Genomic DNA, 26,843 nt, shown 5'->3' on the forward strand with positions numbered 1-26,843 from the left:
TCTTTCCAGAGGTTGGGCCAGTGTTAGTTTCTTCCTGCTGCCCCAAAATGCTGACTGATGTAAAAATAAACCAAGGCCCCCAAGAAGTTATCCCTGCTGTGTGTTTTCTCTAGGATCTCTTTTATTGACTTGGCTGGCAGTGAAAGAGCAGCAGATGCCAGAGACTCAGACAGACAGACAAAGATGGAAGGCGCAGAAATAAACCAGAGTCTTTTGGCTGTAAGTTGTTTGAAAGCTTTGATCTAAAAATCCTTCTTCTTTTTTTTTTTTTAAGATTTTATTTATTTATTTGACAGGCAGGAATCACGAGTAGGCAGCGAGGCAGGCAGAGAGAGAGGGGGATGTAGGCTCCCCACTGAGCAGAGAGCCCGATGCGGAGCTTGATCCCAGGACCCCAGGATCATGACCTGAGCCGAAGGCAGAGGCTTTAACCCACTGGGCCACCCAGGCGCTCCTAAAAATCCTTCTTAAGAGATTTTTGCCCCTCTTTACATGCAGCCAGAGTGGGTGAAGGTGGGGTGGGGTAGAATCAGCAGAGCAAGGGCATGCTCCTGTCTGGAAGTGGGGTTCCAGGGTTAGAGATAGAGGCTGCCCAATCAGATTCTTAGAAGTTCTAGGCAACTCTTTCCTTCTGTTCCTGCCTTCTCTTCCTCTGGTCAATCCCTTAGGAGCAGAAAAGTATTTCGGCAGCAGCTGAATGGTTAACTTAGGTAAGCTTTCTCTCTCTCATCAAGTTTTTAAATTGTATTAATTTTTCAAACAACAAAATAGAATAAATCACATAATGACCTCCCAAATACTTGCACCCAGCTTCAACATGTGAAAAATCTACCGAACCCTTTCTTTCCCCTGGTTAGATTATTGTAAAGCAAATCCTGTCATCTTGTCGTTTCTTCCACAAATGTTTCATTATCTCGAAGAGATAAGGACTCTTACTTTTGAATATAACTGTAATGCCATTATCATACCTGAGGAAGTAATTATGTAATGTTATCTATTATCCAGGAAGTATTGTGATTTCTCCAGTTGTCCCATAAATGTCTTTTCACAGTTTGTTCAAATCAAGATGCAAACAAGACCCTTGGATTGCTTTTGATAGTCTCTTTTATTCTATATCAGTTCTTTTGTTTTCTCTCTCTCTCTTTTTTTTTTTTAAAGATTTTATTTATTTATTTGACAGATCACAAGTAGGTAGAGAGGCAGGCAGAGAGAGAGGGGGAAACAGGCTCCCCCAGGCGCCCGGGTTTCTCTCTCTTTTACTATCAGTGTATTTATTGAAGAAAACTGGGTCCATTTGCCCTATAAGATTTTCCAACATTGGGAATTAGGTTGACTGCATCCCCACATTCATGTTTATCATACTCTAGCCTCTGTGTTTTCTATAAAGTGGCTAAGATCTGTATTTGGGCTGTACAGGAGGGAGCCACTAAGCCACATGTAGTTACTGAGCACTTCAAATGTAGCTCCTCCGAACTGATACATGCCTAAGTGTAAGATATACACTGGATTGTGAAGCAGGTATAATATCTTATTAATATTTTTTCATATTGATTACATGCTAAAATAATATTTTTGCTGGTTTTTTTTAAAATGTATTTGGCTATATTGGATTACATATAGTTAAGATTATATAATTAAGATTAATTTCAGGGTACCTGGCTGGCTCAGTCAGTTAAGCGTCTACCTTCAGCTCAGGTCATGATCTCAGGGTCTTAGGATCAGCCCACATTGGGATCCTTGCTCAGAGGGGCTTCTGCTTCTCCCTCTCATCCCCCCACTCATGCTCTCTCTTGCTCACTCTCTGAAATAAATAAAATCTTAAAAAAAAAAAGATTGATTTCATTTTTTAAAAATGTGGCTACTAGAGATTTAAAATTATACACAAAGTTTGCGCTTGGGGCTAACATATTCCTATTGGGAAAGCGACTGTACTAGAAGCTTGATCAGATTGAGGTTCTGGTTTTTTGGCAGGAATTCATGGGTAGTTTTTAGACTTCTTATAGGAACACATCAGGACGTACAGAATGTCTGGTTGTCTTTTTGTGATTTTTTTTAAAGATTTTATTTATTTATTTGACAGAGATCACTAGTAAGCAGAGAGGCAGGAAGAGAGAGTAGGAGAAGCAGGCTCCCTGTTGAGCAGAGAGCCTCATGTGGAGCTTGATCCCAGGACCCTGAGATCATGACATGAGCTGAAGGTAGTGGCTTAACCCACTGAGCCACCCAGGTGCCCCTCTTTTTGTGATTTTTAAGAATTAAAGGTTCAAGTGTTGACAGCATAATTTCTCCTTTATATTTTCCTATCAGACTTTTTCATTTAATGGGTTTACCAGCTATAGATAAGCATCACCTGTATCTATTGTTCCTTTAGGGATTCTGAAATTGTGATATTCTTATTCTCATATTCCTTCTTTATTAGCTGGAAGAATTTTTCTTCAAGTATGTGATTATGATTATCCTGAAATATAGTTCATTCAGTAGAGACAAGATAAATGCTTGCTTGTTTCTTTGCCTTTACTCACCAGTTTTCAGAATGATTGTGTCCTAGTAACCTAAACCCGACCAATTAATTTGTTGTCATTTACTGTTTTGTTTGGTTTTGTATTATTATAGACTCATTGAAATCATTATTCTTTTTGTTATTTAAATATACATCCTTTGGGCAGTGGGAGCCTTTTCAAGTATGTTCCTCTAGTTTTTTGACCAACTATTAGTCTCTAATAGCTTCTAGCTTCCTGGCATTCTGGCAAGACAAGATGTTCCAGGCTCCTCTTGTACATTTCCTTCCCCAGACCTTGAATTAGGCAATTCTTCAACAAGCCTTGGTTTTAGAAGGAAATGGCATTTTGAGACCAGTTAGGGGTGCTAGGGGTGCTTACTACCACTGTGTTAGTCCTTGCTTCTAGGCGTTTTTGTTGTAGCTAGGAAACTGATTTTTTAAAATTATTTTTAGTAACATATCATGTATTATTTGTCCCAGGGGTACAGGTCTGTGAATCATCATGATTTTTTTTTAAGGATTCATATTAATAAATTAATTCAAAAGCAGGGTAAGCAGGAGAGGGAGAGGCAGGCTTCCTGGCAAGCAGGGAGCCTTATGCGGGGCTCGATTCCCAGGACCCTGGGATCATGACTTGAACCAAAGGCAGACATTTAACAATTGAGCCATCCAGGCACCCTACAGCATTTATATAATTTATTTGCTCTTCTTCAGTATATATGTGTTTCAAAATAATGCTGATATTTTTCATAATATGATTATTGAATTCGGATTAAGATTTCTTTGCAGTTTCCTCTTCACCCTTAGGTTGTGTCCCACTTAGGTGTACAGTCATAATACTGTGTTGCACAGTCATTTGAAATCTTTTCTATGTGTTTAAGCTTACCAATTTCATATTCGGTTGAAGTATAAACTGTAGAACAAGCCAAGCTGAAAGAAGTCTTGTGTCTATCCCTGTCCCCGCAACCCTATTACCTCCCACTTCTTAGATAACCATTTTTTTACTTATATATATATTTGTATTCACCTCGAAAAAAAGGGTAGTACACTGTAAACACTTTGCTCTTTTCACTTAACAATATCCTAGCACTCACTATGTGGCTGTATGTAGACATCTTCCTTGTTCCTTTTTGCAGCTGCATAGTGCTGCCTGTGCCCCTCCATATTACTTAAGTCCTTCTGATCAGAACTGAAGTCTCCACCTAGACACTTTATTTCCAGGCCTCATGAGGGATAAATTGCAAGGCAAAGAGAGGTGAGAAAGACAATCTGCATCTCTTTTTACTTTTTCAGTTTCTGAATAATTTTTTTTAAAGATTATATTTATTTATTTGACAGAGATCACAAGTAGGCAGAGAAGCAGGTGGAGGTGGTGGGGGGAAGCAGGCTCCCCGCTGAGCAGAGAGCCCAATGCCGGGCTCAATCCTGGGACCCTGAGATCACTACCTGAGCTGAAGACAGAGGCCCAACCCACTGAGCCACCCAGGAGCCCCTGGTTTTTGAATAATTTTAGATTTACCAAAACAAAGTTGCCAAAATTAAATACACAGCATTCCTTCACCCAGTTTCCATATTACTTATATCTTGTATAGCCATAATAAAATATCTAAATCAGGAAATTAACATTGTAGACATCAATACCAAGACAACAACAATAACATTGGTATACTATTTACTAATCTACAGACCTTGCGTGAATTTCACCAGTAGTCCCACTAATGCCCTTTTTTGGGTCCAGGATCCTGTTACGTTTAGTTGTCATGTTCTCATAGTCTCAGTTTTTGTCATCTGTGACTTCAACACCTTTGAAGAGTGCTGTCCTGCCTGGTTTTATGGTTTTGGTTGTTTTTGGTTTTGTTTTTTGTTTTTTGTTTTTTTTAATATTTTATTTATTTGACAGAGAGAAATCACAACTAGGCAGAGAGGGAGGAAGAGAGGGAGGAGGAAGCAGGCTCCCTGAGGAGCAGAGAGCCTGTTCCGGGGCTCGATCCCAGGACCCTGAGACCATGACCCGAGCCGAAGGCAGAGGCTTTAACCCACTGAGCCACCCAGGCGCCCCGGTTGTTTTTGTTTTTTGTTTTTTTTTGCAGATTGTCTGTGAATTTGGGTTTATTCAGTGTTTTCTCAAGATTAGATTGAGGTAAATTGAGCAAGAATACCACATAAATTGTACCCTTCTCAGTGAATCATATAGGTGGTACATGAAGTCAGTACGTCTCATTACTGGTGATGTTAACTTTGATCACGTATTAAGATGTTTTGTGCTGGGACGCCTGGGTGGCTCAGTTGGTTAAGCAGCTGCCTTCGGCTCAGGTCATGATCCCAGCGTCCTGGGATCGAGTCCCACATCCGGCTCCTTGCTCTGCGGGGAGCCTGCTTCTCCCTCTGACTCTGCCTGCCACTCTGTCTGCCTATGCTCGCTCTCGCTCGCGCTCTCTCTCTGACAAATAAATAAATAAAATCTTTAAAAAAAAAAAAAGATTTAAATTAAAAAAAAAAAAAGATGTTTTGTGCTAAGTTTCTCCACTATAATGTTAACCATTTTCCGTTTGTAATTAATAAATACCTTGGGGCACCTGGGTTGGTTAGGTGCCTGCCTTTGGCTCAGGTCATGATCCCCACATCCCGGGATCATGCCCTGTGGCGGGCTCCCCTCTCATCAGGGAGTCTGCTTCTCCCTCTGCTCCTCCCCCTGCTCATGCTTTCTTGCTTGCTCTGCGTGTTCTCTCTCTCTCTCATAAATAAATAAGTAAATAAATGAATAAATAAATAAATGACTTATGGGGAGATAGTCTGAAACTGCGCAATTTCCTATTTACATCACACTTTCACTGCCTAATTTTATCATCTGTTGATGATTTTTTTTTTAAGATTTTATTTATTTGAGAGAGAAAGAGTGAGCATGAGAGGGAGAAGTTCAGAGAGAGAAGCAGAGTCTCCACAGAGCTGGGAGCCCGATGTGGGACTTGATCCCGGGACTCCAGGATCCTGACCTGAGCTGAAGGCAGTTGCTTAACCAACTGAGCCACCCAGGTGCCCTTCTATTGATGATTCTTAACCTGGAACAATCATTACTGTGATGTTTACCTGGTGAGATTTCCTGTTCCTATCATCCTTTTTACATTAATTGGTCGGAATTCTGCTGTAAGACAGAGCTGTCTTGGGGCGCCTGGGTGGCTCAGAGGGTTAAAGCCTCTGCCTTCAGCTCAGGTCATGATTTCAGGGTCCTGGAATCGAGCCCCGCATCAGGCTCTCTGCTTGGCAGGGAGCCTGCTTCCTCCTCTCTCTGCCTGCCTCTGCCTACTTGTGATTTCTGTCAAATAAATAAATAAATGAATCTTTAAAAAAAAAAAAAAAGAGCTGTTATTTCCCTACAACTAATTTATTGGGTTATTTATAACAGTAAGATATTTCTTTTATTTGCTAGATTATAATATATTTTTATTATTTATTTTATTGCTTAGATTGTTCTCAAAGGCTGATAAGGATTAGTGGCCACACTTGGATTTGAGTATGTAAGGGGCAGGTGTAACTCAGGCCAAGGGTTTGGTTACCTGTTTGTCCCTTTTGGAGAACTGTCCCAGTGGTAAAGTTTGGGGATATTGCATTGATTTGTAATAAAAGAGGAAATTCCCTTGTACAGGTTTCTCCTGCTATCTGAAAGTAGAACTTCCCTATGAAATCTTTTGTAAGCCAAAATGGCATAAGGCAAAGAAGTGATTACCATTAATTTATACGGAAACAAAGGTGAGCATTACCAGACCCCAAAAATAACTTCTTAGGCTTTTCTGATACCTTAGCACACATCTTGATAATGGATGCAGAAAATAAATCAAGATAAAGCACAGGTGGGCCTGGCTGGCCCAGTCAGTGGAGCATGTAACTCTTGATCTTGGGGTCATGAGTCAAGCCCTACATTGGGCATAGAGTTTACTTTAAAAAAAAAAAAAAAACTAATAGAAAAAAGCAAAAGATAAAGCACAGATGGTTGCAGACACAGTTCAAAACTATGGCTTAACCAACTGAACCATTCAGGTGCCCCTACTTTTATTTATTTATTTATATTATACTTTTTAAAAAATTATTCTATTCCCTTTTTTTTTTTTTTTCCATTTCTTTCCAGCGTAACAGTATTCATTATTTTTGCACCAAACCTAGTGCTCCATGCAATCCGTGCCCTCCTTAATACCCACCACCTGGCTCCCCCAACCTCCCACCACCACCCTCCTTCAAAACCCTCAGGTTGTTTTTCAGAGTCCATAGTCTCTCATGGTTCACCTCTCCATCCATTTCCCTCAACTCCCTTCTCCTCTCTATCTCCCTATGTCCTCCATGTTATTTGTTATGCTTCATAAATAAGTGAAACCATATGATAATTGACTCTCTCTGCTTGACTTATTTCACTCAGTATAATCTCTTCCATTCCCGTCCATATTGCTACAAAAGTTGGGTATTCATCCTTTCTGATGGAGGCATAATACTCCATAGTGTATATGGAACACATCTTCCTTATCCATTCGTCCGTTGAAGGGCATCTTGGTTCCTTCCACAGTTTGGCAACCGTGGCCATTGCTGCTATAAACACTGGGGTACAGATGGCCCTTCTTTTCACTACATCTGTATCTTTGGGGTAAATACCCAGTAGTGCAATTGCAAGGTCATAGGGAAGCTATATTTTTAATTTGCTGAGGAATCTCCACACTGTTCTCCAAGGTGGCTGCACCAACTTGCATTCCCACCAACAGTGTAAGAGGGTTCCCCTTTCTCCACATCCTCTCCAACACACGTTGTTTCCTGTCTTGCTAATTTTGGCCATTCTAACTGGTGTAAGGTGGTATCTCAATGTGGTTTTAATTTGAATCTCCCTGATGGCTAGTGATGATGAACATTTTTTCATGTGTCTGTAACCATTTGTATGTCTTCATTGGAGAAGTGTCTGTTCATATCTTCTGCCCATTTTTTTATATGATTGCCTGTTTTGTGTGTCTTGAGTTTGAGGAGTTCATTATAGATCCTGGATATCAACCTTTTGTCTGTACTGTCATTTGCAAGTATCTTCTCCCATTACGTGGGTTGCCTCTTCGTTTTGTTGACTGTTTCCTTTGCTGGATTTGAGTAAGTAAGGGGCAGGTGTAACTCAGGCCAAGGGTGAGATTTCCTGCATCCATTATCAGAATGGATGGTATAGCTTGTACTACTTATTTTCTGCATCCATTATCAGAAGCTTTTGATCTTGATGAAGTCCCAAAAGTTCATTTTCGCTTTTGTTTCCTTTGCCTTTGGAGACATATCTTGAAAGAAGTTGCTGTGGCTGATATCAAAGAGGTTACTGTCTATGTTCTCCTCTAGGATTCTGATGGGTTCCTGTCTCACATTGAGGTCTTTTATCCATTTTGAGTTTATCTTTGTGTATGGTGTAAGAGAATGGTCGAGTTTCATTCTTCTACATATAGCTGTCCAACTTTCCCAGCACCATTTATTGAAGAGACTGTCTTTTTTCCACTGTATATTTTTTCCTGCTTTGTCAAAGATTATTTGACCATAGAGTTGAGGGTCCATATCTGGGCTCTCTACTCTGTTCCACTGGTCTATGTGTCTGTTTTTATGCCAGTACCATGCTGTCTTGGTGATCACAGCTTTGTAGTAAAGCTTGAAATCAGGTAACATGATGCTGCCAGTTTTATTTTTGTTTTTCAACATTTCCTTAGCAATTCGGGGTCTCTTCTGATTCCATACAAATTTTAGGATTCCAGCTCTTTGAAGAATACTGGTGGAATTTTGATCGGAATGGCATTAAAAGTATAGATTGCTCTAGGCAGTATGTCTTTGTATGTCTTCATTGGAGAAGTGTCTGTTTATTTGCTTTTAAATAAAAGAAGGGGCACCTGGGTGGCTCAGTGGGTTAAGCCTCTGCCTTCGGCTCAGGTCATGGTCTCAAGGTCCTGGGATTGAGCCCCACATCGGGCTCTCTGCTCAGCAGGGACCCTGCTTCCCTCTCTGTCTCTCTCTGCCTGCCTACTTGTGATCTCTCTCTGTCAAATAAATAAAATCTTTAAAAAATAAATAAATAAAAGCAAAAATTCTCTATGGATTTAAGTTAGTGCGCGCTGCTGCTCTCTTTCAAAGTAATTATCAGAAAACTTATATCTGAATCTACACCTATAGGTGTGCATGTGTTAGCACGGAGGTGGGGGAGTGGTATATAGGTATTTTCTGTACTTAAGCGCACCTATAACTGCTAATCGTATGAGAGGAGGCAAGAAAAAAGGAGCTGGCAAGCCTAGACTGCACCACATGAGCTTGGACTCTGGGGCCTGTGGGAAAGTCCCTGGTTTTCTGTTCCCCACTACTGGGGCTAATCTAAGGATAGAGCCTTTAGGATGGGAGACCCTCAAATAGACACAGGGAGCTCAGGATGTTCACCCTTCTAGCTTGATTTTTCCTGTTGGACAAGAAACTACCAAAGCATTTTGACTTCCTTTTGGAGGACTATCTGAGAATGGCTCTTTTAAGAAAAGTCTGATCTGTTCCTCTCTCTTTGCATGTGTGATTTCCTGCATTTGTTGTTGATCTACCTTTGCAGCTCAAGGAATGTATCCGTGCATTGGATCAGGAACACACCCACACTCCCTTCAGGCAAAGCAAATTAACTCAGGTAAAGTTAAATGTGAACTTTGAGTTTGTTCTGTTTCATTCGTTTGTTCGTTCTTACATTCATTTGTGCATTCAGCAAAGCCTCCACTGCCAGCAAAGCATGATGCTAAGCTCAGGGAGGGGGAGGACAGGGAAGGAGTCACATTCCTTCCAGGTCATTCTAGGCAGAGATGGGCATCCTCAGGCAGAGATGCCTGTGATATGAAGCAACTGAGCTTTCACGGGCAGTAGTGCACTTCTGGCCATCACCCAGCAGCTTTCTGCTTATTTCTAATATAAAGAAACATTTTTTATTTAATGGAGTCTCTGAGCCTTTGGCTGGTATAGCTTGTACTAAGCATTTTCTTAGCTGTGAGAGTGTTTCAAGACAAAAAATAATGGCTGGAGTTAAAGATAAGATCTTTAAAATTTTTTTTAAATTTACTATTTGCTTGTTATTTTATTTATTTATTTATTTTAGAAATTTTGTTTATTTTTTTTTTTAAGATTTTATTTATTTATTTGACAGGCAGAGATCACAAATAGGCAGAGAGGCAGGCAGAGACAGAGAGAGGAAGGGAAGCAGGCTCCCTGCTGAGCAGAGAGCCCGATGCAGGTCTCAATCCCAGGACCCTGAATCATGACCTGAGCCGAAGGCAGAGGCTTAACCCACTGAGCCACCCAGGCGCCCCTGCTTATTTTTTTAAAGATTTTTTTTTTTTTTAAGATTTTATGTATTGTGTGTAAGCCTGACAATTCACAGACCTGTACCCCTGGGGCAAATAATACATTATATGTTAATTTTTTTAAAGATTTTATGTATTTATTTGACAGAGATGAGAGAGGGAGCACAAGCAGGGGGAGTGGGAGAGGGAGAAGCAGGCTTCCCAACGAGCAGGGAGCCCAATGTACGGCTCGATCTCGGGACCCTGGGATCATGCCCTGAGCTGAAGGCAGACCCTTAATGACTGAGCCACCCTGGCGCCCCCAAACTGTGCTTTTTTTTGTCAGAGAGTGAGCACAGGCAGACAGAATGGCAGGCAGAGGCAGAGGGAGAAGCAGGCTTCCTGCTGAGCAAGGAGCCCGATGTGGGGCTTGATCCTAGGACGCCGGGATCATGACCTGAGCCAAAGGCAGCTGCTTAACCAACTGAGCCATCCAGGCATCCCCAAACTGTGCTTCTTAATGAATGGAAAATGCCAGTAATTCAGCACTGTAATGGCTTCAGAACAGTGGCCCAGGTAGGGGTCTACCTACCTGAGCCTACCTAACTGCCGAAACAGACTGCTGTGAAGACAGTTATGGGTGCCCATGATTCCTTTCTGCACCATGTCCTGTGCTCAGTGGGGGACAGACTAGCGTAGACGGCAGTCTAGGTAAGGATCTTTGTATTTTAGCAAAGGTTCTTACTCTGTGCAGCTAACCTAATGGCTCCACAGGGCCTGGGGCAGAACCTGTAATATAACTCATTAGACTCATGATCTGTGGGTTGGATTTTATCTTCTCAAACATGATTTCAACTAGAAATTTAAGAAACCCTTTATGGGTGGTTAGTCCTGATTCTAAAAATTGGCTCTGACATTTTTTTTTTTAAGATTTTATTTGACAGGAGATCACAAGTAGGCAGAGAGGCAGGTGCGGGGTACAGGGAGCAGGGTCCCCGCTGAGCAGAGAGCCCAATGTGGGACTCAATCCCAGGACCCTAAGACCATGACCTGAGCCGAAGGCAGAGGCTTAACCCAGTGAGCCACCCAGGCGCCCCTTGCTCTGACCTTTTTTAAAACAAGTTCACCATCCCCAGAAAATGCGTTCCTATTTAATCCCACTTCAGGCTCCTTGCTCAGCAGGGAGCCAGCTTCTCCCTCTGCCTGCGGCTCCCTCTGCTTGTGCTCTATCTCTCAAATAAATAAAATCTTTAAAATAATGATAATAACGGTAATACTTCAGAAAAAAATGAAAAAATAATTCAGGGTCACTCGACTGACTCAATCAATGGAGTGTGACTCTTAATCTTGGAGTTGTGGGTTCAAGCCCTATGTTAGGTATAGAGATTGTTTAAAAATAAAATCGTTTAGGGGTGCCTGTGTGGCTCAGTCATTAAGAGTCTGCCTTCGTCTCGGGTCATAATCCTAGGGTCCTGAGATCGAGCTCCATATCGATCTCCCAGCTTGGCAGGGACCTGCTTCTCCCTCTCCTTCTGCCCTGCTTATGCTCTCTCTCAAATAAAGAAATTTAAAAAAATAAATAAAATTGTTTAATAATAATAAATCAAACAGTGTATGTATATACAAGTACAAAAGAGATGGCAAGAGGTACCTGAAAATCCTACCTCTCAGTGATAATCACTGCTACATTTTGGTGACTATCCTTCCAGATATTTTTCTGCGCACATATCTACATGTAGATCTACTTATAGAGTTACGGAATCATAAGCCTTCTTCATTCAAAGTTGTAGATCTTCCGTGTACCTAAGTTCAGGTATACCTAATTATTTTAAAGGTTGTGCTGTAGTCAGTTAATATTTATTTAGTTTGCAGGGCACCTGGGTGATTCAGTTGGTTAAGCTCCTGCCCCCGGCTTAGGTCATGATCCCAGGGTCCTAGGATCAAGCCCTGCACTGGGCTTCCTGCTCAGCAGACAGTCTGCTTCTCCCTCACCTTCTGCTGCTCCCTGAGCTTGTGCTATCAAATAGATTAAAAAAAAAAAAAAAAGTATTCAGTTCCCTGTTTACAGACTCCTAGATTTTCTAATCATTATAATGCTATAAAGTGTATCCTATCCTTTCTTTTTTAAATCAACTGAGCAGTTCTCTCTAGGATAATGTCCTGGAAGCATGCATATTTTTTATATTTTTATATATATATTGCCAAACTGTCTTCTCAAAAGCTTATACCATTTCATGGTACACATGAAATAGTATAGCAATGTAGAAAAGTGCCCATTTCCCTAGACCCTCACCAGGGCCAGGGTATTATGAGTCTTACTTAATCTTATGGGTGAAAAATACTAGTGTTTTTACTAGTTTGTTTGTATTTCTTTGGTTGGTGAAGTACCTTTTTTCTGTGTTTTTGATCATTTGTATTTATTCTTTGTAAATTGCCTTTTTGTAGCAGGGAGGGGAGCTATGGCCCCGTGTCCTGCACACAATAAGTAGTCAGTATGTCCTTTGTTAATTGACTTCGTTGACCTGCCTTCTGTTTTGGACAGGTCCTGAGGGATTCTTTCATTGGTGATGCCAAAACCTGCATGATCGCCAACATCTCACCAAGCCATGTGGCCACCGAACACACTCTGAATACCTTGCGTTATGCTGACCGGTGAGTCGCTCCCAGGTAGCAGGTTGTGTGTGTGTGTGTGTATCTCAAACACACAGAAATTTGATCTTGAGCTCCAGCAGAAGTCTGTTCTTGAGGCCATGATCCTAGTACCAGGGGAATGTGCAATTGGTCATTTGAAGAATGTGACCTGATAGGCCTTGCCATTTTACAAGTGTGAAAAGAGAAAGGGGACACATTCCCTGGTTCAGGAGACATCTCCATTAGAGACTTCTTTTTTTTTTAAAGATTTTATTTATTTATTTTACAGGGGGAGAGAGCACGTGTATACACAGCGTGCACACAGGAGCAGGGGGAGAAGCAGGCTTCTTGCTGAGCAGGGGACTCGAAGTGGGACTTGATCCCAAGACCCTGGGATCATAGCCTGAGCTGAAGGCAGACGCTTAGCTGACTGAGTCACCCAGGCGCCCCCATCAGTGCCTTTTATTTTTTTATTTTTTCTAAAGATTTTATTTATTTATTTGACAGAGAGATCACAAATAGGCAGAGTAGCAGGCAGAGAGGAGAAGCAGGCTCCTTACTGACCAGAGAGCCCAATGCGGGGCTTGATCCCAGGACCTTGGGACCATGACCTGAGCTGAAGGCAGAGGCTTAACCCTCTGAGCCACCCAGGCGCCCCTCATCAGTGCCTTTTAAATGGCTAGTGGGAAATGATATATTTCTTTGGAGTGGAAGGCTCAAGGTTTTCTTCCAGTTACTAGCCTCAGCCCTAATCTAAGGGAGAGAATACATGTTACTTGTCAAGGCAGAAGCGCTTAGAACTATGTAGGTCCAGGAGACATCACCCAGACATGACACGTTACAAAAGGTTAAAATGAACTTAGAGAAAGGCAGGAACTTTAAAAGGGCTTATTGGAAATTGGCAGTAAAGCTAGCCTGACTATATGGTCAGGGCTCTTTCTGGGGTGACCTTAGTATCTGCCAAGGTTCCCCCACCCCCATCTCTTACTCGTGGTCACATAGGTTTCCTAGCATGGGTGAGACACTATCATTTCCATACTTTTCTCTGGCTGCTTTGCTGCCTGGTCCTGTCTGGGAATGAGCTATCATTTAAGTTCCATGAGAACAGGAAGCCTTATCTATTTCTCCACTGTATCTACTGCCCAGACAATACTTGGTACCTAGTAGATGCACAGTTAAGTATTTGTGAATGAAAGGAGAAACTCTTCCTGTGGTTATAAGAGTGGGCTCTGGAGTCAAGACTATCTTGGCCAATACCCTGCTTCTGCCATGAAATAGCTGAGCAGTCTCAGGCAACAGTTTTGGGCTTCAGTTTTATCTGACAGGTGATAATATTAGCATCTACCTCATAAAAGAGTTATGTGGAATCAATGAGGATACATTATGAAGGGCTTAGCACCACACATGGAACTAGTTACCAATCAATATGTGTTAATTTAAGCAATAGGTCCCCCAAATAGGTTTCCTGCGTACTAGCATTCCTTAGAAGAAAGGCTACTTTGTGGGGTGCCTGGGTGGCTCAGTGGGTTAAGCATCTGACTCTTGGCTGAGCTCAGGTCATATCTCAGGGTCATGAGATCAAGCCCCCGTGTCAGGCCCTGCGCTCAGTGAGTAGTGTGTTTGAGATTCTCTCTCCCTCTCCTTCTGCCTCTCCCCCTTTCATACACTCTCCCTCACTCTGCCTCAAATAAATAAATCTTAAAAAGAAAGGCTACTTCACAAACTGAGATCAGATAGAAGAAATGAGATGATCCAACCTTGTTGGGACCAAAAAACGAATATGGCTTGAAATTCTTTACCTCCACGTATCCATTACCCAGCTTCAACAACTGATAACGGTGAACAGATCTTGTTTCATAACCCCACTACTCCCTGGATGATACGTTATCATTTGCTTAAAGTAAGAATTTCATCATTAGGAGCAGAGAACAAGACATCTCCTCTCTTAGTGCCTCAGTAAAGGAAGAGAAAAATCCCTTTCACATAGGAGAGGTATTAAGTATAATTGAGAAATTATTTGAAATAATTTTGGCTTTAAAAAGAAGTATAATAGAAATCTCTTCCATTTGAGGCAGTCTGATAAATTATTGAAAATGAATGAAAGCCATTTGTTTTATGTGCTTAAATGAAGCCTAATGAAATTAATTTTAGGTAATTATATATACACGATTTTATTGCTTATTTATTTAAGATTTTATTTATTTATTTATTTGACAGAGAGAGATCACATGTAGGCAAAGAGGAAGGCAAAGAGAGAGGGGGAAGCAGGCTCCCCGCTGAGCAGAGAGCCCAATGCAGGGCTTGATCCCAGGACCTTGGGATCAAGGCTTTAACCCACTGAGCCACCCAGGCCCCCTATTACTTATGTAAAACTTTATTCTGATTTAAAATTTTCTTCTCTCCATATACTAGAATATTGCTAAGGAATCCAAAAGTAAAGTTCCAGCTGGACCCCTAATAGGTTTACACTTATCAGAAAAGCTTAGTGACAGGAGTGATTTTGGGGATAGGAAGAGTACACTGGAAGCATTTAGCATCAATAACCAAATTACCTGTAGGATTCCCTCTGGCACTCAGCTTTCTAGAATTATTTACTGTGAGTCCTACTAGAGGGAAATGTTGGTGTTTCTCTCCTAATTAAACTAAAATAATTAAGACTTTTCTAACAGGAAGTAATTTGGAACCATCTAGACTTACTTGGCACCTCTCAGCCCATTTCCTTGTATGTATGCCCTACTGCAACACCTGAACAAAGGCCCATGGACACGTGTCTTCAGTCACATTCTGCATCTCTTTGCTTAGCTGTATTACCTGCCTGCCTTGGCTCCCAGACTTCAAGGGAAGATTTAAATCAAGTCTCAGTGTCAGGCTTAGATCTTGGTTTTCAAAAATGGCCACGGGGGTCATTGAGCTCCCCGTAAGGATTGGATTAAAACCAAAACAAAGGCAAAGACATTTTATGGGAGCCCCAGGCAGAAGTACTGCTCCCTCCTGGGATATTTTAGTGAACAGTTTACAGACCACTGGAGAATCACATTTTTACTTGGTGTCACCTTGTGATTCTAAATTCTTACAGTGTTTTTAAATATCACAAGAGTTAAGAGACTGATCTTGACAAATGAATCCTGGCAGAGATCTCTAAAGTTCCCAAGTGGAATAGAGCATGGTTCTCTATTCTCTATCTAGCAGGTGATTTTGCATTGGACATTTGGCAACGTCTGGAGAGATTTTTGATCATCATGACTAGAGAGTAGTGCTACTGGCATTTAGTGGGTGGAAGCCAAGAATACTGCTAAACATCCCATAGTGCATGAGGCAGCTCCCTATAACAAAGCGTTACCTGGGTCCAAAGACCACTTGTGCAAATGTTGAGAAACCCTAGGAATAGACAAGTCACTTTTCCTTTAACAGAATTAGCACAAACCTGCTTATTTCCAGAGGATTTTGCTTCCTGAGTACCCAGCAAGTTTGAAGGAACCCATTTTTTTTTAAATTTTATTTATTTATTTGACAGACAGAGATCACAGGCAGGCAGAGAGAGAGGAAGGGAAGCAGGCTCCCTGCCAAGCAGAGAGCCCGATGCGGGGCTCGATCCCAGGACCCTGGGATCATGACCTGAGCCGAAGGCAGAGGCCTTAACCCACTGAGCCACCCAGGTGCCCCTGAAGGAACCCATTTTTTTAGAGAAGCCTAAAAGGAGATGGATTGTAGGAAAAGGGGGCTCTGGCTATGGGGTAGCAGGTGAGTGGAGACACCAGGCTCCTGAGTTGGCCCACCTTCAAGAAGTACACACGGGCCCTAACATGGGGGGATGTGGTACGGTTCTGAGACAAGCTTCACTGGCCTATCCCATGGGACTGAGGCATTTTCCAAAACTTTTGATCATAGAATGTATAGTATATATTTATATCCTAAGACTGTACCCATCTTTTTTGTAATGCTTTTCTTTGGTTTTTGAAAAGTATAGAAAAAGAATTAAGGGGCATACTAGAATACACATTTTAACATAAAATGGTCATTTACAGGGTCAAAGAACTAAAAAAAGGCGTTAAATGTTGTACTTCAGCTACAAGTCGAAATCAGACCTCTGGAAACTCTTCTCCAAAAAGAATTCAGAGCTCCCCTGTGGCCCTGCCAGGGGACAAGTGTTCTCCCAAAAAGGTCAAGCTGGGGCTTCAGCAGTCATTCATGGCAGCTCCTGGCTCCACGAAAGGGAAGGCCTATCCTCTGGCCAGCCACCCGCCCAACATCCCTTTTGCACCTGTACCTAAAGTTCCTGGTAAGACAGGTTCATCCAGAGGGAGTCCTCCCCAGGAGTGGGTCGTTCAGACCAGCCCTGTCAAAGGAGCCACGCAGTCTAGACATTCAGCCAAAAAAAGGGCAGAAGAGTCTGCACCCTTGTGCTGTGAGAAAAATCAAATGGGCAACAGAACTGCCCGCAGGTGGGGAAGCAAGGCCGCCGGCCCAGGGGAAGCCCCAGCACGTGGGAAGCTACCCTCCAAGTGCAAGACAGTGCAGCCTGTGCAGCCCGTGCAGCGGCAGCTGGTGTCACGGGCCGAGCTCTCCTCTGGCAGCCTCCACCACTTAGCAAAATCTGGGCAGGGCAGCAAGGGGAGCACACCTGCCAGGCCTGCCTCAGAAGTGTGGACAGACATCCCTCCACATCAGAAAGAGAGGGAGGAACATTTGCGCTTCTATCATCAGCAGTTCCAGCAGCCACCTCTCCTCCAGCAGAAGTTCAACTACCAACCACTGGAAAGGTTTTTATGCCAGTACAGGCCCCTGGAGGGGCAGTTCCAGAATGAGACCCCTCTCCCCTTCTGCTCTTACTCTGAGAGCCAGGATGGAGCCCATGCTGAGGATCTTGATGACAGCGATTTCAGTGAAGATTCTTTTTCACATGTCTCCAGTCAGAGGACCACAAAGCAGAGAAACACCCTAGAGAATAGCGAAGGCTCCTTCTTCCTTCATCAGAGGGAGGAAGGCGCTGCGGAGGTGGCCGAAAGGCAGCAGAGTCTGCTTTTTAACCCCAGGACAGATGGTGACGAGAAGGGCCCAACTGGAAACTGGATGTACTCTAGGAACCCCACAAATTACAGAGGAGCAGCTCTCAGTCATGGCCACGGCTCAAGTAAGGTGACTTTGGACTGCAGCAGAGAGGAGTCTTCCTCCTTGGAGCTTTCCCCCAGAGACAACCCAACAGAGAAGCCTTACTGCTCACAGGTAGACTTTGTATGTGGCCGGAAAGGTGGTGGAGACCCACCCTCTGAACTCAGACAGAATGCTTTCAGAAGTGAGGCTCCTGGGCAGGCTGAGGGTAGTTCACTACCCCCAGAAGAAGACAGTTTCATTTTCTCACTATCCCATGAGGCATTTCCAGGATCTCCAGACCAAAGAGAGACAGTCAGCACACCTCTGAGAGAAGTTGGCCAAGACAGCCCAACTCTGGTGACCGAAACCATGAAAAACAGTTACCCTTACCAAGAAGGCAACTGTAGAGGGGAGTCAGGCACATGTTCTGAATATGCTTCTGGACTGATGGCTCCCCTCACTGTGTCCCTCCTGGAGAACACAGACGATGAGGGCCCTCTTCCCTTGGAACGGCTGGCCCAGGATGGGCTTGCTCACAGTCCAGTGGCAGCAGGGGGCCCACCTGTGGGCAACACAGTGTCATCTGGTGATCAGAAAGCACTCCTGCCAGTGTCTTCAGCAGCTGGGCACTTGTGGCTCTCATCATCTCCCCCTGACAATAAGCCAAATGGTGATCTTCCAGCTCTGTCCCCATCACCCATCCGTCAGCACCCACCTGAGACGTTGCCCATCAGTGAGACTGACCCAGGGGAGGTCTGCCAGAGCAGAGAGCCTGTACTATCCTCCCAGGAACACTCAAGTAGCAAGCAGTGTGATGCTGATGCTGAGGCGGCAGAGCTGAGCAGCTCCCAGGGTTTTCCAGAAAAGCCCTTCCCCCACATACATATTGGAGGACCCCACCCTGCACCTCTACTCACCGCACGAACAGAAAGCAGTGTTATGGCTGACCAGCCCTGGGCCCAAGAACGAAAATCTCCAAAAGGACTTGGTTGGCAGGAGCTAAGTCTGCTGAGAGACCCCATCATCAAGTTGCCCTGCTACAACAGCAACATCATGTGGCTCAAATACAGGCCGATCCCAAGGTGCTTAGCAAGACCAGGCTCTCCCCTGGCCCCTGGCAGCTCTCCAGAGACTGCAGGGACACTCCCTCAGCTCACCCTGGGGCCTGCACAGTAAGTTGGACACCCTCCCCAAGACTGGCATCCCTCCTCCCACCCCAGCTTAACATTTGTTTGTTCTGGAAACAGTTATCGTTTTTTCAGTGTCAGAGCTACATTACCAACTAGACAGGCTTTGCCCGCTTTTCAAGGGAGCAGGCCTACCTGGGTGGGTGAACCCTGAGTCTGGGAAAGCTGGGCCTTGGGTGAGAAAAGGGAGGATCCGTCCCCTTCAGCAAGCCTGGGACCAGTGGTGACATCAGAGTCCTCTTCATTCTGTCAGGTCTGTGTTCCTGGAAGTGCTGCCCAGGGACACAGCAGTTACAGCCTTGTGCCCTCAGAACCAAGGCAGGCTGGGGAACTTGCAAGATGGTGAAGGTCAAAAACAGAGGGACTGGTGATTTGTGCTGCTTTCCCCAAAGGATGCTGTGAACAGTGCAACAGAAAGAGAGGCCACAGAAAGTGTAGAGAAAGGAGGCAGGGAGATCCAGCAGGGCCCCTCAGCATTAGGGGCCGAGGAGCTGGTAGGTATATGGAAACAAAGGCTACAGCCCTTTGCTAGGGTTCCTGGGATCTAGGCCAGCTGTGTGTCTCCTGCTCACTGGGGCTCAGGCCAGGGCCAGGGCCAAAGAGGACATGGAGGGATACACAGATGAGGAGCCTGCCTATCCCAGGAGACGATCTTGCTCTCTCCATGGCCTCTACCCAGTGGTAGGATCTGACAAAAGGCAGATCCTCCAGTTTCGAACTCAAAGCCCCTGCTTTGGTCCTTGGACTCCCTCAGGAAGGAAAAATGGCAGGCGAGGCAGCAGGCCACACCTTGTCCCAGGTGTGCCAGCTACAGTGGTCATAGCCTTGAGCCTTTTGGCAGGGAAGCCATGGGAAGCTCCTGTAGTAGGGGAGAAGCAGCACTCATCCCTGTCCCTCAGTGTAGCTGGGGGAGGCAGGGACAGATTGAGAAGCCCCACTTTCCCAGTATGTTCTTGGTATAATTTAGTCCCTAGATAAGTCCTGAGAAGAACAGGTGACAGAGGAGGAGGGGGGGGGGGGGGGGGAGGCATGTGTTGGCCCCGGGTCAAAGTTTTGACCATTCTGAGGAGGGGTAGTTCCTGGCCTGGAAATGAGGCTTAGCCTCAGAAAGCTGCCTGGGAGAGATGGGAGGCCCAGGGGATCACACTATCCCCTCTGGTGTTCCCAGGCAGGTGGTCATCCGAGCACACCAGGAACAACTGGATAAAATGGCAGAACTGGTCTTCAAGGAGGAGACCCTGATGAGTCAGCTGGCTCTTCATGTAAGTAGCCTTGGCTAGACACTCAGGGGCTGGTGGGAATTAGCCTGCAGGTACTCTGCTGGCCATCCTTGTTTGCTGTGGCTATGGTGAAGGGTCTGCTGTCCTACTCTAAGAGGACTTGGGCCTCCTCTTGCCATTCCTCTGACATAGCTCAAGGGGTTGCACAGACAGGTGGGAGTTGGAATTGCACTCCCCATTTCCAGGCTAAAATGTTTCCAGCCTCTCTCCTTTGCCATTCTGCCTTCTTATTTATTGGCTTGCTGGAGCCCCTCCCTGTGATGGTAAGTGACTTGCCACATGCTGACCAAAGGTACTTTGTTTTTCTTTTCTTTTTTTTTTTAATTAAGATTTTATTTATTTATTTGTCAGAGACAGAGGGAGAGAGAGCGAGTGAGCACAGGCAGACAGAGAGGCAGGCAGAGGCAGAGGGAGAAGCAGGCTCCCTCCCGAGCAAGGATCCCGATGCGGGACTCAATCCCAGGACCCCGGGATCATGACCTGAGCCGAAGGCAGCTGCTTAACCAACTGAGCCACCCAGGCGTCCCATACTTTGTTTTTCTAAATAGGCTCCACACCCAGTGCAGGCTTAAACTCACAACCCTAAAATCAAGACCTAAGCCAAGATCGAGAGCTGGACCTTCACTGACTGAGCCACCCAGGTGCTCCTCAGCCAGAGGTACTTTTGCAAAGATACCCTCTGCCCTGCAGAATACCTTCTACATATAAGTTTCTCAAGTGCAGGGGTGCATGGCTAGCTCAGTCAGTGAAGTGTGCATCTTAGAGTTGATCTTAGGGGTTCGAGTACCACACTGGGTTTAGAGATTACTTTAAAAAAAAGTCTCAAATGCAGAGAAATGAGCCTCACCCTGTGTCACTGGTAGTGTACTGCAGGCTTTCTAGCTGAAGAACGGGCCTAAGGGTTCTGAAAACTCCCTGCAAGAAAAGGGACTAGAAAAGCAGATCCTGACAGAAGGCCAACAAATCCAAAAGCTCATTTGTCCTTTGTTTCCTTCCTCAGGATTTTGAAGATTTTGTGACCCAGCTGGATGAAATCCTGGCTCTGAAATCCCAGTGCATCCAGGGTCTGAGGAGCCAGCTTCAGCTATACCGGGCCTGCCACAGGCCAGCCACAGCCCCTGAGAGGACAGTGGTGGCTTAGAACAAGACCCAGTATGAGGTGATGGGACCAGCTCAGGAGGCTGTGCTGAATTTTTAGAGGCTGGAGGGGCCTCTGCCAGGTCCTCCTTACAAATCCTAGAACCCACTCCCTGGTCCTACCCATGTTAGCCTCTCCCCAGCCACCCATGGCCTTGACTAAGCCCAAGCCTATGTCCCTCAGTTCCAAGCACAGGAGCATTTGTAGGGAAGGGCAGAGCAGCCTGAAAAACTTAGTATGCCCTCCTATTCCTGTGGTATTAGAAGAGTATTTATCTTACTGACCCCTTGTCTGTGGAGATAAGGTTCTAGAACAATTACTATCTTTCTAAATTTGAGGACCAGAGGATGGGGTGGGCCAGTGCTAACCTAGAAGCTGGGGAAGAAAACATGATGAATTTCAGGAGCTCTGTTAGCTGAATGCTGTTCTTCAAGACTTGACCAAAAACTAAAACACTCCTCATTAGCCCTTGGAGAGTGGTGGGACAGGCCTCATGTCCCCAGTTACCCTCCCTTCCAGCAATTCAGAGACAGAAGAGAGTGCCCACATCACTGCATTACTCTTTTTAACAACACTCATGCTCCTGTAGCAGTTCCTGGCTCCTGACTCTTCACCTGCCATGCCCTCTCATGGCAAAGTTAAAGAAGTGGAGGATCTCTTTGCCTTACCTTTATCCAGCATCACCCTGGCTGTCCACTCTCTCCCAACGGCCTGTGTTCAGTAGTATCTTGGCACTGAAAGCTCTAGTCAACAGCCTGAGACCCTGAGGCAGAAATTTTTTTTACACACACCTCAAGACAAATACAAAGTGGTCTGTCACTTCCTAGGGCCACCTTGGGTCAGTATGATGCAGGTGTCACGGTCTTGGCTCTGATGTCCCCTGTAATGTGCAGAAACTTAAATTTCTTACAGGGAAAGGATACCTTTTTAAGGTTTAAAAGGAGGGCCTAATTAAAAGGGTAGGAGAAGGTCTGACGGGCTTTCTGACTGCAGCCCTGTCATCCTTTGCCTGATCTGAACACTAGAGGGCGGCCTTTTTCCAGCTTCGTGGCCCAAAGGGTCTGCTGTCTTAATGATCATGTGATCCTTAAAAGAATTAGAGACCCGCTCCCAGCCAAAAGCACTAGAGTACTGTGGGATGACAGTTAAGTATAAGGACAAGAAACTTAAGGGAGCAATCTAGTTCCCTCAGCTACAGCAGCACCACCGAGAGCTGGTCAGTCTGAATCCAGTCCTGCCTGCAGCACAAAAATGCCTGACGCCCTCACAGGAAAAGGTACTTCCCCTCTTCTGAGTGCCGTGAAAGCCCAGGCTGTCTCACCTCCACAGTCTTGTAGGAAGGCATGTCCTTGGTTCCAGAGACTGAGCTTAGGTCAGATTTATAAAGCTAGGGCCGACTACATGGCCAGCTCCTGGGTCCCACAGGCCTATAGTGGGAGACAGTACTAAAAAGACAGAAAATGGTTAGTGCCTATTTCATCCCAGGCAAATCCAAGCAGGAATCCCTTTCTCACCCACCCCAACCCCTCAATAAAACAGCACTTGGCAATAAAGGAATTATCACAGCAGGACATACCTTTTAGATTTTTATTAGTAGTTCTCTGAAGAATCAAAATAGTTAGCAAATTACTTTAGATTCATCAAGACTGTATATCCTTTGTATTTAGATCTTTAATGATGTACAACAGAATATAAAACGAAAGAGACTGATTTCTATGACTAGGTGTTACTCATTGTGTCATCCTAGAGCAGGGGGCTGGAGGGAGAGGCTGTTCTCCAAAGAGAACCGAGGTGGAGTTAGTGCTGGGCTACTATACTGCAGCCTGTTTCTCCCCTACTCAGTGTGCTGGGAAGGGGCCAATGATTTCTTAAACTGACTTTCCTAGAGTAGGAGGCTCTAAAATCCTGGGTAGCAGAGGACGGTGGTCCAAACCAAGCCAAAAGAAACAGGCTGGGATAGGGAAGCATGGTAACTGCCTGGCAGATGAGGCCAACTCCACATCCCATGGGGAAAGGGCATTCTTTGCACCTCAGAGACATTACAGAACCAGTGTTAACACTAAGAGACTTTGTTAAAGGAAGTGGGCGGGGAAAAAAACCCTGGAAGAACCTTTTCAATTGCACTCAACTTGGATTAGAGTTCAGTCCACCAGTGCAGCAGAGGGAAGCATCTAGCCCTAAAGCAGCACTGAGTCTGGCCCTCCCACCCCTTCTCCCTGACTCCTTTTGGCAGCTGGGCCAGGTTTCGGCTGAGGACGTACAGACCCCTGGAGGGCCGAGGTGGGAAGGACACTTCTCAAAATACAAATACATTTAATATAGAAGGAGCCAGGGCCACGCTAGAGGCATTCACATGCCCGAGTCTTTCCTACTTTCTCCCCAGCTCAGAGACTGGCAAGCACAGTCTCCACTCCTGACCTTCCACCCCCAAAAGAAAACCAGAAGTGTGCCCCTCCTCCTTCTCCACACATGGGCTCCTCAGTGCCTCCCGCAGGGGTGGTTCCATGGCAGGGCCTAGGCAGCATCTAGTCTCAGCTGGCTCCTGCCCGAGCCATGAGGTCTTCCAGAGCATTGTCCTGGTCATTGTTGTGTAGTAGCAGAACCTCCTTAATGTCTTTCAGTTCAAAGCCCATTTCCTTAAATTTGCTCATTAACTGGAGAAACTCCATCATCTAAGGGACAGAAGAGAATAAATATTGAAGAAAGGGGTTAGGCCGCGGAGTAGAGGAATGTGCATGCAGGGGGCTGCCTGGGGAAGTCTGCATCTTTTGCCAGAGGCTTATGAGTCCCTCTGAGGTCCCCTAGCAAGCTGAGGGCGGCTGTGGAGGAAGCCAGGGGAGAATGCTTGATGCTACAACCCAGTTCCAAATCCTGCTGACTCATGGGTTCCACTAACCAAAATCCACACTCACACCAAAGCAGGATACTGAAACCAGAAACAGCTGCTCTCCAGGGAACAGGATAGGCAAAGCGACTAGCAGTGTCCCCAATCATCCAAAAGTCTAGCTTTTTGCCCAGGTCTTCCCTTTCCCTTCCCAGGGACTCCAGTCATCTTCAACCCAATGCTTCATTAAGCCTAACTACCCAAACTAGCAAAATGCCTATCTGGACACTTTAGAGAGAATGCATTCTGACTACCTCTGCCTGCAGTCACTGGCAGGGAGGGGGCAGTTCTTGGCCAGAGGATGCTACTTTGTCCATCCTTTGCAGAGGGTTCCCACAAAGCACAAAGGGTCCTACCTTTTCCTCTGAACACTGGTGCATTTCCAGAGCCTCTTCCACTAAAAGAGGGTCGAAGCCCTTCTCACAAAGCTGTCCATGTGCGAAGAGATAGTCGAGAATCTTAAGAAAAGAAAAAGAGGTGAGCACCTACTACCACTCTTGACGGTGCTTCACTAGAGTCTTACACAGCCAGCAATGTGAGATCTGCTCCCCACCTGGCTAAGTCTTGATTCTGTACCGTGAACTGCATCCAACATAGCAGGACTTTAGTGACTATTTGCTGAACAGGTAGGCACACCATTCTAAACCTGAGTAATTTTTCAAAGGAGTTCCTGTCACAGCTGATTCACATCTCCATGTCAATTCCATAGCCTGGACAGGATATTCTAACAGCCCAAGTCAGAAAATGGCCCCAAGGTTTAGGACTCCAGTACCCTATTTGGGAACACCCCGGGGCAGCTTTGACAGGATAAACATTTGAAGGAGGCGTCTCTATATCAAGCCTAATGTGCCCTCTCAGGAGGGGCAGAAAAGGGCAGAGAACAGTCCCAATGGCTCCAATGCTCCCAGGGCTTTCCTCCAGCCTAGGTGCCAGAGCAGCCCTCTAAGTAGAAGGACTGCTACTGAGGCTGCTGTCCCCTGCAGCAAAATGCCCTGAGTCCTGCAACTCACCAGAAAGGATGCTGGGGCTGTAAGTGTGATTGGGCTCTATGATAAAAGCAGGACACTGGTCTAGGACCTCTCTCCAGCATGACCCCCTGTCCCACCCCGAGCCAACCAATCACTCACCTGCTCAATATTCTCTCCTTTCTTCTTCATGGCTCTCAGGACACACTCATATGAGTAGCCCATGTTGACCACTGTCTCCACACACTGCCGCTCACTGGGGGACAGTGTCTGCAGTTCAGAATAGGCCTGGGGACAGCTGGGAGTGTTGGGCACTTGTGACACTGAGAAATTAGGAGGTGTGACCTGGTGGTGGAGAAACAAGAGGATCAGGCAGGAAGAAAGAAGACTGAGGCCCCAGAAGCCATGTCACTTGAAGCAGCCCAGTCCAGGGGCTTGCCATTTCTGACACTAATCAAACTCCCAAACAATCCACTTGCAAGAAGGAGCTAGGCTGCTGGCCAGACATCCTGAAGAGGGATAAGGGAGCAAACAGGCAAGGGAAAGAAAAGCTGGGCAGACACCTACAATTGTGTCTGTCCGCTGCCCTCATCCCAGCTTACAGAATGAGAAAATACCGCAAAAGCCACATGCCCTTCTGTGTTTAAATCCCCTGGGCTTGAACTGGAGAAGTTCTGAGGCTGGCCATGGGACTGATACAAGATGGCTGCTATGATTTCTCTCCAATGCTCCATTACCCCTTTCTCAGGCTGTTGTATGTCGAGTCCTAAAAGAATCATTTACATCAGACACCCCTAACTTTGGGGCTGACTCTCCCAACAATGTCTTTATTCTTGCTTCTGTCCCTGGGCTGGGCAGAGATAGAGGGTACATGGCCAGTTCAGGAGCTCAGGGCTTCGAGGACACTCCACCTCTGCCCCACACCATGAGCTGCAAAGGTTCAGTGCCCTGCCACAGCTGCCTTCCTACAAAGCCAAGACTGAAGGACTATTAGCCAGCCACACCAGGCTGGGCCTTCAGGGACAGGATGGGATTCTAGTACCCTGCCTCTACTGCCCTGCATGCAGCCTGCTCCCAGCCAGGGGACCCTATAAACCTCCATCTGATTGGTGGGGAGTCCCATGATTAACTCCTCCCACAACTTCTGGTAAGGATTCAGACAGAGGGCCTGAAGGCCACTCACCCTCAGGCCAAAGGACTGAACCAACAGGGAAAAGGTCACAGTTGTTTTACGGTTTGGCCCAGCTCCTGAAAACCAGGAAAGTATTTCAACAGAATTTTACCTCCTTTGAGGGGAGAGGGGAGGAAGCACGGAAACCCTGGTCTTAGACATTCAAAATTACATAGCTATAACCAGATACTTTCCTCAAAGTCAGCTGGGAAAAATCAAGACTACAGGCCTTTAAAGACCATTGTTTCCTCTTACCCATCTCACCCCCAATACCTCTGGCAGCCCAGTCACAGGGCTCAGGCATTAAATTCTAGGAGTCACAAGAGGAGACAAAGACTCTGGCCATTTCTGCAAGTCCCAAGATAATCTCTCTTCTTGCAGGTCCCCAGATAATCACTCTTCAAGGACAGGGTCTACTTGGGCTTGAGAATACAAACAGCCAAACAGGGTTTGTTTATATTGCTGACACACAATATGTTAATGTGAGCTCCCAGAGTTTAGTTACCATATCACCTGTATTTCTGAATTCCCAGGGCCTGGCTTTAGGCTTGGCATTTACAGGGTCCTACTCATCAGCTACAGAATAAACAGAGATCTATTAGCATTTCAAAGGGGGAATTTCACTTAACACAGCAAAGTGACCCTGATTCTTCCTCCCCAAAGCCCACTGAAATGATAATAAGACAAAACTATTAATA

General features: G+C 45.3%; 2 protein-coding genes and 1 long non-coding RNA gene across 9 annotated transcripts in view; 1 reads left to right on the forward strand and 2 right to left on the reverse strand.

Annotated features, from left to right (window-relative positions):
- The window catches only part of KIF24 (kinesin family member 24), a 90,737-nt gene that overhangs the window by 58,178 nt on the left and 5,716 nt on the right, over window positions 1-26,843 (forward strand). For 5 of the 6 annotated variants that reach the window (XM_045087900.1, XM_004747407.3, XM_045087903.1 and 2 more), the window contains 6 exons: window positions 114-219; window positions 9,084-9,155; window positions 12,341-12,450; window positions 16,455-18,692; window positions 19,876-19,969; window positions 20,988-22,567. In XM_045087900.1, the coding sequence (XP_044943835.1) occupies window positions 114-219; window positions 9,084-9,155; window positions 12,341-12,450; window positions 16,455-18,692; window positions 19,876-19,969; window positions 20,988-21,128 (2,761 nt within the window). In that variant the 3' untranslated portion in view covers window positions 21,129-22,567. Of the gene's footprint in view, window positions 1-113; window positions 220-9,083; window positions 9,156-12,340; window positions 12,451-16,454; window positions 18,693-19,875; window positions 19,970-20,987; window positions 22,568-26,843 lie in introns of those variants that run through there. The other variant, XM_045087901.1, reaches the window with a different exon arrangement.
- Window positions 18,085-19,886, reverse strand: LOC123394160. Its single transcript, XR_006608919.1, has 3 exons — window positions 18,843-19,886; window positions 18,438-18,557; window positions 18,085-18,172 (listed from the first exon to the last, which is right to left on the reverse strand). It is a non-coding gene; the product is annotated as an uncharacterized LOC123394160 (long non-coding RNA).
- Window positions 22,699-26,843, reverse strand: part of UBAP1 (ubiquitin associated protein 1) — a 63,067-nt gene continuing 58,922 nt past the window's right edge. For both annotated transcript variants that reach the window (XM_004747415.2, XM_045087904.1), the window contains 3 exons: window positions 25,137-25,319; window positions 24,366-24,467; window positions 22,699-23,797 (listed from right to left, as the gene is read on the reverse strand). In XM_004747415.2, the coding sequence (XP_004747472.1) occupies window positions 23,657-23,797; window positions 24,366-24,467; window positions 25,137-25,319 (426 nt within the window). In that variant the 3' untranslated portion in view covers window positions 22,699-23,656. The remainder of the gene's footprint in view (window positions 23,798-24,365; window positions 24,468-25,136; window positions 25,320-26,843) is intronic.

This window comes from Mustela putorius, unplaced genomic scaffold, assembly GCF_011764305.1.
Source record: "Mustela putorius furo isolate JIRA1106 unplaced genomic scaffold, ASM1176430v1.1 tig00001584_pilon_pilon_pilon, whole genome shotgun sequence".
In the NCBI taxonomy this organism is placed as follows: Eukaryota; Metazoa; Chordata; class Mammalia; order Carnivora; family Mustelidae; genus Mustela; species Mustela putorius.